Source organism: Orbicella franksi, chromosome 8 (assembly GCF_964199315.1).
Source record: "Orbicella franksi chromosome 8, jaOrbFran1.1, whole genome shotgun sequence".
Classification (NCBI taxonomy): Eukaryota; Metazoa; Cnidaria; class Anthozoa; order Scleractinia; family Merulinidae; genus Orbicella; species Orbicella franksi.
Window position 1 is genome coordinate 20,398,849 of NC_138152.1, and position 15,361 is coordinate 20,414,209.

Here is a 15,361-nt window from a genome sequence, read left to right on the forward strand (position 1 = left end):
AATAAATAAAAGACCAAGAAAATACCATTCAAACTCGGTTTATTCTGTGAAAAATATCATTCACCGGTAATTGCAATACAATATTATTGTAAAATTTTCGTAGCAGTAAGATTGAAATCAAACATTTAAAAAAGACGACACACCGTTAAAATTTGTAAGACATGTTTCGGATACATGTTTCGGATACATGTTTCGGATACATGTTTCGGATACTGAGTATCCGAAGCACGTCTTACAAATTTAAACGGTGTGTCGGTTTGATTTCAATATTATGGTAAAAAGAAAACATAAAACGAAACGTAAGAGGTTTATTTAACCCTTTCGAGGACATTCGCTAATTATATTCACAATAAAAGCTATGATATTCAATTCCACCCCAACAGGCTAAATATTCTAAACTGCTCGACGGCTTGTAACCATTTGTGGCTGGAGAGTCATCTACGGTAGGATGAAAACTGCTGGAATAAAACATCATCCTGCGTCACATCTCGTCGGTTTGACTTTAGTTACAAAGTTCAGGATCTTTCGCTTTGTTTCTTCGTAGTCTTCAGAACAAATCCATTACAGTGTGATTTGGGAGTAAACTCCCTACTACTGTATTCTTTGTTACCGATAAGCTCTATAGCGAGGTCGTGACAGTGTACCTTTGATATCATGTTTTCACTGTAACAAACGGAGTCACAGTTACACTGAACAATTTTTCTGGGAACTTGTTTCGCAAGTTCGTTGCGAAAACGTTGCCTAATGAATAACACCCTTGAGATAAACATTTCTCGAACGTTTTTGTTCTAGTAATCTTTGCGAAAACTTGGTTCTACGTTGTGCGACACTTGCTGCATGGAAAATGTTTATATCCAGGCAGTGTCACGCACATCAGTTAATTTTGTGCAGTTTTCTTAGCTACAATAAAAACTGGCTAATATAACAGGGCGTTAATCTCACGGTATTTTAAGTTATCTTGGCCACATACAAAATTACCTTTCAATGGTAGGAAACCTGAAAATAACAGTTTTAAGCCTTGGTCAAAAGGCGCATGATAGTCGGTGATGGTTGAATGATTGTCCTCAAATTTTCACCGACTATCATCAACTACCATCAACTATCATGCACCGTTTGACCAAGGCTTAATAAGATAGAAAAACACCAAAGACATAATGATAAACCATAAAAGAACAAGGATGGCTAAGGAAGGAGAAGATTGACACGGATAACAAACGAATTTGAAAAATTGAGGCTAAAATTTTCAATATGCGCAAACCGAGACTGAGCTCTTTTAAGTTTTGAAGTAAGAATGACTTGTCTCCAGACTTTAATTGTAGAGCTAGTCGCTTGTAAATTTGTGCTCAATAGCACGCAAGGTTGCCAAAAAAAACAAAAACGTGCATTCCAAACATTTGCGCTCACACTCAGCATTCAACGGCACTTGAAGTCTACTTGGGTTCAAGTGCACTTAAAGGAGCTAGGTCACAGTTTGTACATCTTGAAAAGTTAAGCCTAAATTTTTCGAGTTCGTCGTTTGTAATCCGTGTTAATCCTCTCCATCCTTAACCATCCTCGTTCCTTTATGGTTTATTATTTTCTCTTTCGTGTTTTTCTATCTTAGTAGACAACTATTTTCAGGTTTCCTTCAATTTAAAGGTAATTTTGTACGTGGCCAAAATAAATTAAAATACTGTGACTGAGCTTGCTTAATGGAATTGTGCACACTGCGGAAACTTGCGTTTGCATGCTACATGCCTCCACTCTGAAACTACGTCTGACCTGACCTTCAGTTTACGAGATGGCGTCAAGCCCCAGTTCCTTTTTTTTTTTTTTTACTGTTTCAAACAATACATAACAAGTCATCTTTACTGTACTTATTTACAATTAACCACTCTGAAACGTTACTCAACTCTGAGTTAACTACTTGTATTCAACGGTTTTGTAAATCCTTCTGTAAGTAGTTGCATAACAATCTTATTTATGTACTAATGGTCTAATAATTTTATAAATATAGATGTGGCCCGCCTAGATTAGCCCAGGCTATCTGCGGGTTCGCGCTGTTACTATTGTCAAGCTTTTTTAAATTAATGTGTATATATTTCTGTAAAATTGTAAATATGCGAGTCATAATAAAGTTGTTGTTGTTGACTGAAAAATTAGCTGTAATTTATTTTTCTTATTTTCTCAATAATTTCTTAGCTTCACTGTAAAAGTATCCGATCACAAACACACGTCTGAAACACAACAGTGTAGTTTTCCTGTCAGTCCCTGATTATCATTGACTCGCGTGTTTTACCAGTCAACACTTCGTCTGTACTTTATTCAGGTTTGTCTTTCCGACCGATCACTTTCTTCCTTTGACGAACCATGTGAAAGTAAAGTTGCGGGAAGACTGCAATTGAAGCAAGATAAAGCGTTTTTAATACTCGTTGTTTTACATTATGTTACTATATAGTACAGCAGAACCCCGCCTAATAGGTAGCTTAAGAAGCCACGACGGCAACGGCAACGTCGCTAAACAAAAGGTTTAATGAGGAGAACAATGCAAAACAACGTGAAATGACCAAATTCTGCGTTGTCTGGAGAACGTGAACCACGACGGCTAGTTTTTAAATTCTTATTTCGAGTTTATCGATGTGTCCTAGATTCAGTTTTGTGATAGCTTTGTCAGTGATAAACCAAGTAAATGACTCTAGGGTACCGCGAGATTCGTAGGTAAACTATAAATTCATTTTTTTATCGACGTTGTCCTCGGCGTGGCCGTCGTGGTTTCTTAAGCTCCCCATTGCCACTCGTTAATACGGTGACGGGGTTAGGGGGTTTAAGAAACCAGGACGCGACGCCCACTGCGGTGGGGGGGACTCCCAGAAAAGTTGGGTTGGGCCCCTACTAGGGGTGTGCGGCCCACTTCCCAAAACCCTTACCCTATTTATGACCAAAATCTGCGATTTTTGCTACCCTATTTATGACCTGGCCGAAAATACGATAGCCTATTTATGACCGTTGCAGCTGACACAGTGCCCTAATCATAAGTTATGAAGAGCTTTTTTCGACGGTCTTAGTGATAATGATGAAAAAGAAGCTTCTATGAAACTTACCCAATTCAAGACTAGAGTGCTACAACCATACCCTATTTAAGACCAAAATGGCCAAAATCGATACCCTATTTGACCAAAACGGCTGAAAAACCCTACCCTTTGGGGCCGCACATACCTATATAGCCCATATAAGGGAGTACCCCACCCCAACCCCCGCCCGGGGGGCGACGCCGAGGACAGCGTCGTTTAAAAAATGATTTTATATTTTACCTACGAATCTCGCGGTACTATAAAGCCATTCTCCTTTGTTTCTTAGTGTCAAAACTATCGCGAAACTGAATCTGGGACAGGGCGAAACACTTGCAATAAAAATTTAAAAAGTAGCCGTCGTGGTTCACGTTCTCTAGACAACGCAGAATTTGGTCATTTCACGTTGTTGTTTTGCAGAGGACGGCAAAGAAATGTACCAAGAATTATAACGCACGTGCACAGCCATTGTGCTGCTCATTAAACCTTTTGTTTAGCGACGTTGCCGTTGCCGTCGTGGTTTTCTTAAACTCCCTATCAACGGGCTACCACTATAACTTTGTTTTTAGTTCAGGAACATGTAGCTTAACCTTTAATATTTGATTTATTGTTTTAAATTAGTACAATTACGTATCTTAAAATTGTGTTTAATTTACACACGTACATCAGACTGTTCTTTAAATCTTCGAGCCACATAACAAATTATGACAACACATGAAAAAGTTACGCTGAGCCGGAACTTTGCGGAAGCCATTAAAAATCTACGAGGGAGACGCCAAATAGGCAGAAACGATAATAACATTAACTATATCTTTAATCTTAAATTAATTGTTATTACTCTCATTTAATTAATCTTGTTATGTGCATAAGCGATGAATGGCCCGCGTAGATTAGCACTTGCTATCAGCGGGCCAAATAACATGTAACTTTACAACAAAAGAAAATAGAGATTATTGTTGTTGTTAATGGCGCGAGAGGTCATCCCTAGAGATCAAGCCAAGCAAGAGCCGGCTGATACTAGTTAGAGAGGGATGCACACGACAGGGGACTTAAGAAGTAGGATTGATCATCGCCTATGGCGCACGCCAGCCTGTCCTAGCCTGCGAGCGGGCTCACATTGGAGCACAAGCTCGGGCGGCGTAGCCGCGTGCGCAGAATCGAGCGACGAGAAAGTGACCCCAGACTCCACCCGACTACAGACTCCAGATTCCACCCCGCCGGATCGCCTCGCTCTTGGCCGTTCGCGCGTGACTCAAAGGTGAGTCTGCTCGCAGGCTAACCTGTCCAGACATTGGTTTCTACGGAGTCGTACGGTAATCTGAGACTGGAGGTTTAATCTCTTTACTTAAGTATCGTGGGATTTAGCACTGTTGTGCTAATTTGGAACACAATAAATTAGGGGATAACAAATATTGAAAATAGGTCTGAAAACTCGTTAAAAATCCAAATAGTTAAAGGCAAGCTGACCAGTTGGCTATTTATAAGTAGTAAAATAGTTGAATTCGGGATCACCGAACACAAAACCATCTAGCGGCAGGGAGGAAGATTTCAACCCGGAACCTCCGCATTATAAATCCAGCGCCCTATACCCACTAAGCCATGCTGCCTCTTTTTATTATGATTATTTGCTCCTATGAGAACCCAGGTCGTAGTCTTTTTGTCGCAGAATAAAAAAAAATTAACAATGACTTACTTGGAATGTAAGACAACATGACCACGATTAGGAAGAGATGAAAATCAAATGCAAAATTGAAGGCGTTTGGCATGGATACGCTGTACAGACCAGACTTGGCTACGTGGCGCAGCGAGGAATATATTGATACCAATTCACCCTGAAATATAAACATTGAAGGAAAAAATACAACAGAATATAATTAAGTAAAAAGATACGTAAAGTAGGTGAACAGCCAAGTCGTCTGCTTTTGGGTCCAACCATCAGTTCAAACTGCCACTGGTTTTGGTTGATTTGGTTCAATTTAAATGAAACACTTTTCGAACCACATGATATTTAAAGAAACGCTTGATAGCTATTCTATCCATGTTTATACTCTATAGGGTTTATATCTTGGTCTCTCAGAAAAAAGGTTTTTGGTTTAAAGTAAATTTCTGCAAACAAATTGTTGTATCTCTATTTTCACCATACATACATGTAATAAACTTGGTTCTAAAGAACTTTAGTACAAATCTACTATCGTTCTATTACACGAATGCAGTTCTCTTATTGGCTACGCTACTCACTGCGTATTCTGTTGTAGATAGTGAGTAGCCTAGCGGTGTGCGATTGTGCTTCTTTGCGTTTTCGACGAGTCTGTGGAAAGGATTTAGCTAAAGTTTTGAACGACTAGTAGAGTTGTACTAAAACAATAAGATTTTTCGCTCTCGATTTCTATCCGTGATACCTGACTCCGGCTGCGCCCTCGTCAACTATCACGTGATAGAAATCTCGAGCTTACAAGGTAATTGCTAAATGTGAATTATGGTGCTCTTATAGTGCTCTTGACCTCAACCTGCTCTACAAATCCTCGTGTCTTTCTCCCTATTTTTGTTCTTGTTGTTCTTTGCCATGTTTGAAAAGAAAATAGCCAGAGTATAGACCAAAAGCGAAAGGACTAGAACACGTCTGATGACGTCATTTCATAGAGATCCATGCAGTATCACCTACCTCTATTAAGCGGCCACCTATTAAGAGGTCACCCCTTAATAAGTGGCCAGTTATCAAAGTCCAGCAATTATTGTCAATAAAACACTGTAAATAGAACCCCTATTAACCGGCCACTTCTACTAAGCGGTCGCAGCCACCTTTGGTCGTTCCGAGGATGGAGTTTTCCATTGCCCTTACTCTTTTAAGCAGCCACCCAAAATTTAATATTACACTGCACATGTAGTTTGGTTTTCTTTAGGAAAAGACGATAGCAGATAAGAGTCCAAAAAAAGAATTTGACAACTGAAAAAAACATTCAAACACACGTTTATGATTGTCTTGACGTGATTCTATGTACACTAAGCAATTAACCTAAACTAGAAAATATTCAAAGCACACGAACCCCTATCGAGTGGCCAACCCCTATTAAGCGACCACCTCCCTGGCCGCTTAATAGGAGTTAGACTGTACCTGATACTTCAGCATAAAACTTCCAATTAAGCAACAGCCAATAACAGATGCTTTAAGGATCACAGTAGAGAAACATCATCAGCAAGGAATTTTTCATTGACTTATGACCTAAAGAAAAGGTTTAATTTTTACTTACCGTTACACCAATGGGGTACAGGATGAAAAAGAAAGTGTATCTGTAGACAGCACACACACGCGTTAGCTTGAAGTGGATAGTTTGTTCTTGACAAGTGGTAGAGGGAGACAAGGGGAACAGGCAGGAGTGTGCCTTGGGTGTATTCCAATCACTACCTTACCTTAGCGGAAAGCTCTGCTAACTGCAAAGTTAGAACTGATAGACCCAGCTATAATTTCTATAATTATAAAATAGAAAACATTTCTGCGCTTCCATTCAGTTGTAGAAACACGAGTGGAAGTTTGTGAGAACGAGAAACGCAAGTAGCACGAGTAGCAGGAGAGTGTTGTCACAGCTTTTTCGAGTTTTCTCAGACTTTCACAAGAGTTTTTGTAACTCAATAGAATCACAAAGAAGAAAAGAAAATGTTCTTTTTTTTGAAAACTCTGCTACAAAAAGGGAAATCTCTTAATATGTATTTCAATTATCAAAATGTTTATTATATTTTCTTTGCCCATATCATCATCATGTTATCACAGCTTTTAAAAAACAACTTCCCGCAATTACAATAAATGGCACACAATGTATGCAGAAGCGATGACATTTAACTGCCATTTCTAAAATTCTGTCTAGCAGTGTTCCAGATAAGTGTGGGGTCTCAGGTCAAAAACCCTACAAGGTCACCTTCATGACCCGCCAAATTAATAGAAAATTTATAATGATTTGGTGGGAGCAGAGGGAAATGAACCATTCAAATTTTCTTGTTGAAACTTATCTGGAACCCTGATCTAGCCCCTGGGTCATATGAAGGTTTGAACATAATCCAAAGTTTGATTGTGTTCTACAGATGACAGTATAATTATGTACTAGGTGTGGACACATCAAAATTTGGTTAGAACTACTCCACGTAATATTACACTTCCCGAAAGACCACAATCACAGAAGCTGGCCAACTAGTTACCTGCACCACTGAATAATGTATGGCAGTCTGTCAAGCAGGGAAAATGCATAGAAAGAGTAACGGGTGACTTCTGTAATGGACCAAGCTAACACAAATGCAGCTACACCAGGATTGTCTTGAACCTAAACAAAATTATAATAAATAAACAGAGACATAGGAAATCATATAATTTTTCTGTAAAGGCTTCATACCACTGCTACTACAAGAATGTTTTTTGTTTACCAGTGGAATATGTTATCACCAGACTGTATCGCATGAAAAGGACACATGTCCACTCCTTCCCTCTGTGTTGCTACACAATTTTGGTCTGAGCCCCCACCCCCATCCCACTGAAATTCCCACTTACACTGTAATACCTTCACACTTTCAGGCTTTATTATTATACTTTTTGCTTTTAAACTCCCTCACCCTTGAACTTTCTTAGGGCACATATGTATATTCCTGGAACTGCCTTGCCTACAGATTAGAATGCTTCACTGAACCGCACAGGATATGTTTGTACTCACTTGAGGTACACTATGCGTAATCGCCCAGGTTAAAAAGAGTCTTGAAGCTACTTGAAATGCTGTTAAAACAACTGAAGAAGGCACTAGACCTGAAAAAGTTGATTGGAATGAATGTTTTAAATCACTAAAAAAAAAAAACATTACAGAAAAATTTGACTTGTACTACATTCATACTACTGTGTAACCCCATTAATGCAGTCTCCCATGGCCAGGGCCACAAAAATCTGCCCGTATTCACTGGGTGGCTGTATGAAAGGGGTTCTTTAAATAAGAGAATGCCTCACTGAGCTTTAGTTAAGGCCAGAATAAAGTGGCCGTAATAATGAGGTGGCAGTATGAATAGAGTGGCCCTCCTTAAGGGGATGTTCGAAAACATGTCTAGAGTAGACATGCTTTATGAGAAACGTAGTAACCTTAGAAAGCCCAGCCTGTCTTCCTGTTGAGTTTGCCTAAAAAGTGCGTCTAGTAAAGCAGAACCAAGGCCAGGCTTTCAATTCAGTATGTTAGTGCAACTGCTGAAATCCTAAGTGTGTACCATGTAAACCAGGCACAAAATGATACCTACCTACAGCACAGTGAAATACCTAGAAAGTAAGCAGTAAATAATTATGTTAGCTACTGTCTTGTAATTATGTTTACAACTAAAGCCAGTCGTAGTAAATTTGAATAATTTATAAATCACTAAAACATATACAGTTCAACTCTTATTAAATGGCCACCCTCGGGAAATGGATAGTGGCCACCTAAAAGGGGTTGGCTGTTTAACAGAGGTAAAAACAATAGAGAAGCCCTCATCGGGACTTTGACTACTGGCCGCCTAAAAGGGGTGGCCATTTCATAGGTGGCTGCTTAATAGGGGTTCTACTGTATTATTGCTCTGAGCATGGAATGAAAAACCTAGTTAAATCTAAAGATAACTTAGACTTGGGTTGTTGAAATGTAAGTCATCAACAACAGTGCTTTTTAGCTCTAGCCAACATCACATTACCAAGTGAATACAACATGGCAAACTACAGATAAACCCAGGTTCAAACCATTTACCATTAATTCTAAAACATTTGTTGTAACTCCTAACTCAGTAGAACAGAATACAAAACTATTGTTATTAGTTACGAAAAACTACTCCTCGCAGAAGTGCTCAGGTGCAAGACTGTAAGAATACAATTCAATGCTGTACATGAAATTGGTTAATAAACTATATATGAGAGAAATGTTAGTAATGTGGTTAAATAATGAAATAATGCACATCAAGTTAACTGTAGGTACTGCGATGTAAACCAAATAGTGATGTTCAAATGTAAGTAATATTACTGACAAAAAGTAATGTAAACAATTTTAACGTACTGTAGTAATTAAAGCAATATATGAGATGGATGATATAAGTACTAGTAGAGCAGGAAACCAATAAAGTTCATATATATCTGTATATAAAAAAAAATACATCCCAACTCAAATACATTTTCCCGTTGGAGGAGAACATGTTGTAGGTCAAAACTCACTAACTCCCTAGGGAAACTTGAACTTTCAACTCACAAGTGATCAGGCTGTACACCAGTTGAAACCACCACAAATTTGTGGGGGAGTTGTCAAGCAAATACTTTTTTTTTGCAGTTTTCTTTCCTATTTTTGAGTTGGGAGGTAAAACAAAACACTTAATGACTGGCCCCACAGGAAAGAGTGAGGTTTGTTTCCCGTAAAACTCAATGTTCCCCTCAGCTTCACCTCGGGGAACACTGAGGTTCTTAGGGAAACAAAACTCACTGTTTCCTATGGGGCCAGTCATTAAGTGCTTAATACTGTTAGTAACACTTAAGTTGGCTTTTACCAAATCACCTCTAGAATGGCTGCTGACTGAAATATCTTGAGGGGTTTCTCCACAGAGTCATAAAGTCCTATGTTGGTCTTCTTCTTTGCCAAGTGTTGCACTGAGAGGACAAGAATCACACTCCACCTGCAACATAAAAATGACATAAATGTAGCCCACAATTTACCAGAATTTAACAGTTTAAAATCCTTGTTAATCTGGTAGTCGGATAACTATTGACAATAGAATTTGTTTTTTCCACATTGCATAGTCAATCCAACGTTTCGAAATCCAACTCATTGAACTGAATTGAACCCAATCCGTAGATTGAGTTCAGCAATGTGCAAGTTTGATTTCCTAACCAGTTGAACTCAGTAGGACAAATTGAACCCAATAGCACTCAAAAACAGTGTTATACTGAAATAACTCAAGCCTCAAAAGTCCAGAAATTAAACGTTGATTGTTCAAAATTGAGTTTGATTGTCCAATTATTTTTGTGTGAGCGTGATTTTGTTCAATTGCCAAACTCAGTCAAACTCAATCCATAGATTTTGTTTGATTGAGTTTGATTGGGGCTCAACTGACTATACAAGGATAAGTTCAGCTTGCAATTTAACTTACTTTGGTCCAGGGGACTTACAAACTAGGTCACTTTGATTGTCTGGTGGCTATAACTTGATTTAGCTGAGATTTTAAAACTATGAACAATGGTATCTAGTGTCAAGTGTGGTCACTGAAAGTATATTTGCAAACCCTCTAACATGGTGGCTGTAGATTCAGTCTAAGGTCCATTTCAGACGTCATGCTTCTGCCATGCCGAACTAAATTACTTCTACAATTATGTATCTATCATAATTGTTATCTTTGGTTGATTGTAAGGCAAGCATTTAATAACCTAAAGTTAAAAATGACCATTAAAGGAGGTCTATTACCTCAAGTATTTCTGCTTTTTTATAGACGCCTCATCACTTTTTGGTTTTCAAGCCTGTTTGTGGGAATATGTATGATATATTGAATGTAAAAGTGATGGAAGTAATAAAGTTGAAAGTTCCATGAAAGCACGGCACAAGCATGGCATCTGAATCAAACATTTGAATTAAGTTTAGTGAGTAGTTAAGTTTGACAAGCTCTGCTGTGCTACATGACTCTGGCATGGCACAAATATAAATGTTGGGTTTCTAGATAGATCTGCTTTGCCCAAAAAATAATTCATGTATTTTGGCAGGATCACATTCCCACTGAAAGTATCTTGCGAGCAGGCTCACGTTAGAGCACGAAATCAAGCGGCAAAGCCGCAAGATGAGAAAGTGAGCCTGCTCTGATCTCTGCAAATTTTTCATTTCCACCCTGGAAACTGCAGAAAAATAAACCAACTAATTTTTAGCGGAAGTGTGAACTTTGGCAGCTCAGATTTCATGAGAAAATTGTAAATCTTTTTCATAACAACATGCAGACATGATATCCGTTGTTGATAAAGTTTTACCGTAGAAAAGCCGCCAAAGTTAATGCCTCGCAAGGACACACACTTGATTCTAAGTGATCTTGCTTTGGCAGTCTGGTCTTTGATGATGCTGGTAAACAGGTAAATGCCTTTGTGTTGTTTTGTTGCCTGCTTGCAATTATACATGTTTGTCTTGATTCATTAACATACTTTAAACTACTATTTCCTGCTCCCTCTTTAGTTTGAAATTTAACCAGAAATAGACTGGAACATTGTTAAAACATCAATTCTTCCTCTGATTCCAAATGTGGACGACATATTTTTTATGAGAACGTGCGGTAAATTACCAATTCCGTGGGGATCTAATCGGTCCTTATCAAACGTAACAGATTGACAGTTTTCTCGCCTTTTCTGCTTCTTGACGAATGGTATTTCACTTTGCTCAGGTGAAGCAGAAATAAAAAAATTACAGAGATCAAGGCAGGCTCACTTTCCTGGTACCTCTTCACCAGGTTCCTTCCTGCCAGATTGCTTTGCTCGTCGCTGCTCGCACGCGTGACTCAAAGGTGAGCCTGTTCACTGGCTGCTCTGAAAGCAACAAGGGGGCTTCAGTAAATCCTGAATTTGGTACAGCTCTGGCACAACACTTGAATCAGAGTTGTGTTTCTGCCGTGCTACAGTCAAATCTAGTTGCAATTAAGTTCGGCAAGGCAGAGGCACGACGTCTGAAATCGGCCTAAGAGATGTACACAATATTCCAAACCTGATGTGATCACTTAACTACAAAATTAACATACACGGTCCACGGAGGCAATTAAAACATTCGTGTAGAGGTTTCACAGAAAATTCTTAGATGTATCAAAAGGGAAACATGCTTGTTTAATTTGTGGTTTCAGTACAAGCCCAGACAGGCTGGTCTGATAAGCTCGTGACCATCATCAACTCCTAGATTGTAACTCCTTCGATTCACCAACTATAATAAATTTATAATTTGTTCCTCTTTTCATCCCCCACAGAGCTAAACCAGCTGCCAATATATCTACTCCTCTAAAGGTGGCCATGCGTTTCTTTCAAAGAAGCTGAGTGAGAATCAAAGCTTTCACTTGCTCGTTACGTTTTAAAACCCGCGCGCAGATCATGTCATTGACAGATCGAAAGGATATTTGCGAGAGCTCCCGTTTGCCAGCCCACAGGAGAGCTAGCATCTTTTCACTTAAGACATTGAAAAGAAAGGTAAATAGCCATAGAAGGGTATCTACAAATACGTAAATTACTCCTTACCCAAGAGTGAGTGTGACATTGTAGAACACCAGGTAAATCTTCGCTAGAGCGGTCATGTTGTACAAACGAAAGAGAGAAGACTGGTGACAGGCTAGGCCTCTCCGTCTCTCTCCGACTCAACTCCGACTCTCTCGGACCTCATTCGACAGAGTTTTCAGGTTGAGTTTTCTTTAGCTTAGGCTCCCAATCGGAATTGCGCGCTTAGAGTTTGCGATGTTTTTCCAGTTACTGGTTTATAATTACTACATAGTAGCTTGAGAAACCTGGGTCCTCCTAAGGTTGAGGGGAAGGAGATCGGGAGAAAAGGAAGAGAAGAAGAAGGCTGAACGTCTGAGATCTGAACGTTGCACTGATCGGGAAACACATTTAAGGTTCTCCTGAGTTGGAAGTTGATCGCAGGATTTCGTTATTGGATGACACTCTTTAATCGCATGGCAACGCCTGCTACACAGGTCGGTCACAGTGATTTTGGCCGGGTATCCCCGTGTTTTGGGTACCCCCACACCCAAATCCCTAGTGTTTTGGTTATCCCCAGTAGGGATACCCAAAAAACTGAAAGCTTAAAACTGGAGCAAATGAAATCGTCCACAAGTCTGCTCAAAACCCAACTGTCTTCTTGCAAAGTTTTGTCTCAATAAAGTAAAGCATTATTTTGCTTGATATAAAGACAATACGTCGCTGAAAACAGTCGCAATTCATAACAGACTGTCTGATCCGAGTCCGCAGTTATAACGACATACAAAACCGGATTCACGCGCCAAAGATCCTTGTATGAACATGCGCTTGATGCCTATCGATAACTCTTGAAAAGCACGTCATTTTAAACAAGAAAGGCGCATTCTTAACCTCGAAGAGTTCAGCGACTGAATTTAATCAATACGCGAGTGAACACACAGAGATACGGCCGTCACGCAATATGCACACTGGTCTCAAGCTGTGACTGACCACTGTGTATGTTGCCTGTCTGGAATAAACTTTGTCTTAGACTTTCTTATTTATCGCTCTTTCCTTGACCATCTCTCCTATTAGATTTTGCCGGCGAACAATTCATTAGAGGATTTTTTTTGCTTCGGAAACAAATCCAAAATAAATATAAATAAAGCAGACAAGGCTTAAATCTTTGGACAAAGAGTAACAATTAAAAGTAGGATACCCAAATCCCTAGTGATTTGGGTATCCCCTTCCGAAGTGTTGGCTTGCAATCATTTCTTTAATTCAGGGTAGCCAAATCGACCGAAGATAAAAAGGCAAAGCAAACTTAAAAAGAGGAAAGGCATTTAAGGGGGGAAAAGACTAGAAATGCCAAAATGTATGGGATACTTACTCCCTAGTGATATTGGTATCCCCTTCCAAAGAGCTTGTTTGTCCTCGTTCCTTTAATTCAGGGTAGCCAAAACAAACGAAGATGAAAAGGAAAAGCAAACTTGCAAAGACGAAAGTCATTCAGGGAAAAAAGGACTAGAAATGCTAAATTGTAAGGGATACCCAAATCCCTAGTGATATGGGTATCCCCTTCTGGAGTGTTTGTTTGACCTCGTTTCTTTAATTTAGGGTAACCAAATCGACCGAAGATAAAAAAGCAAAGTAAACTTACAAAGACGAAAGTCATTCCAATGAGGAAAGGACTAGCAATGCTAAAATGTAAGAGATACCCATTTTAGCATTTCTAGTCCTTGCCTCATTGGAATGACCTTCGTCTTTGTAAGTTTGCTTTGCTTTTTTATCTTCGGTCGATTTGGTTACCCTGAATTAAAGAAACGATAACACACAAAGATATTGGAAGGGGATACCCATATCACTAGGGATTTTTTTTTAATGAATTGCTACTTACACTGCTTACAATACAATATTAATGTAGTTACTTACACTACTTACAAAAACTTATTACTTACGCCACTTACGATACTAACACTTACACTATACAATACGCATACTCACGCTACTAACAATACTAATTCTTACACTGCTTACAATACAACATAATTAGATTACTTGCGCCACTTACAATTCTAGCACAGCAAGATCATACCAGTTTACTGCTGTCAGTAATTTAAATTCGGAATTGCGTATTAAAGAAAATATGCATGGTATATATGCGCCTTATTTCTTGTCCCTTCATTTTTATTTTCGTTTTCAGGGGACTAGGGTCAAGCTGTCAAGAGATTACAAAAGAGGCAACAGAGGCTCCCACTTTTTTACAACGATTGTAGTTGTATTTTTTTCCATTTCATAGATATGTTTTAAATACAGTAAGAAATCGTTTAGTTTTGGAGGACATTATTTCTGTCTACATAGCCGAATGTAATATTTAGCATTTAAGCAGCAGAAGTTAATTTGGAGTTTAAGTTTAGAGCTATCCGGCCTCAGACCCAGTGCTGTATCAGGCTCTAAGGGTGTCTCTTTGGCAATGACTTGGCAAGACTGTAGCCATACTTTAAAATTGGTCCAAAAATACTGAGTTTTTGGGCTAGCCCAAAATAAATGTGCAAGTTTCTCTGTTTCTCTTTCGCAGAAAGTGCATTCCTCGCTATCGACAAGACCAATTTTTTTCAAGAAGTTGTTTGTTGATATTCTTCTATGAAGAAATTTAAAATTAAAAGTTATAAGATTTGTGCTCTTTGTACATTGAAAAGCCATTTGGTAAACCTCTTTCCAGTTGAGCTCTTGTTTTGTTGTGAGAGTGACGTCTTCCTGCCACTTTTGTTGACTTTGGTTAGGTGGTTCACTTTTTCCTGATACAAGTTTGTTATATACTAGTCTACTAGGATTTTTGCTTTTTAAAAATTTTGACAAGAAACGTTCGTGTTTAATCGAGGTTCTGATATTATGGGGTATATATCTTTGAAGACGTTTTATTGAAGAAATGATTCCAAAAAGGCTAAAGGTCGGCCTGTCAGGTCGTGTATAGTTTGGAAAGCAGTAAGCGAGAGAAACTTTCCGGAGTCATCCATTAAATGTTCTACTTTTGTTATTCCTTTAAGGAACCATTCTTTAACAAACACTGGTCTATTCTTAACTCTTATAAGTGAATTATACCATAATGGCGATGACCGGAAGTGATGATCTGATGCAATCTTTTCTTCATAATTGGCTT

At 38.8% G+C, this 15,361-nt stretch overlaps 1 protein-coding gene across 1 annotated transcript; it reads right to left on the minus strand.

Moving 5' to 3' along the window:
- Nucleotides 1-30: 30 nt before the first annotated feature.
- LOC145496173 (very-long-chain (3R)-3-hydroxyacyl-CoA dehydratase 2-like) lies at nucleotides 31-13,262 on the minus strand. The gene is made up of 8 exons (XM_081475824.1): nucleotides 12,268-13,262; nucleotides 9,575-9,692; nucleotides 8,307-8,325; nucleotides 7,742-7,830; nucleotides 7,236-7,357; nucleotides 6,296-6,335; nucleotides 4,741-4,879; nucleotides 31-2,374 (listed from the first exon to the last, which is right to left on the minus strand). The coding sequence occupies exons 1-8, from the start codon at nucleotides 12,321-12,323 to the stop codon at nucleotides 2,301-2,303; spliced, it is 657 nt and encodes a 218-aa protein (XP_081331950.1). The 5' UTR covers nucleotides 12,324-13,262; the 3' UTR covers nucleotides 31-2,300.
- Between the last annotated feature and the right edge of the window lie 2,099 nt (nucleotides 13,263-15,361).

Coding starts and splice junctions, on each gene's coding strand:
- LOC145496173 (XM_081475824.1), bottom strand. CDS start 12,323: ATGACCGCTCTAGCGAAGATTTACCTGGTGTTCTACAATGTCACACTC. Junction 7,358..7,741: donor TTACGCATAGTGTACCTCAA/GTGAGTACAAAC, acceptor AATTTTGTTTAG/GTTCAAGACAATCCTGGTGT. Junction 6,336..7,235: donor TACATTATTCAGTGGTGCAG/GTAACTAGTTGG, acceptor TGCTGTCTACAG/ATACACTTTCTTTTTCATCC.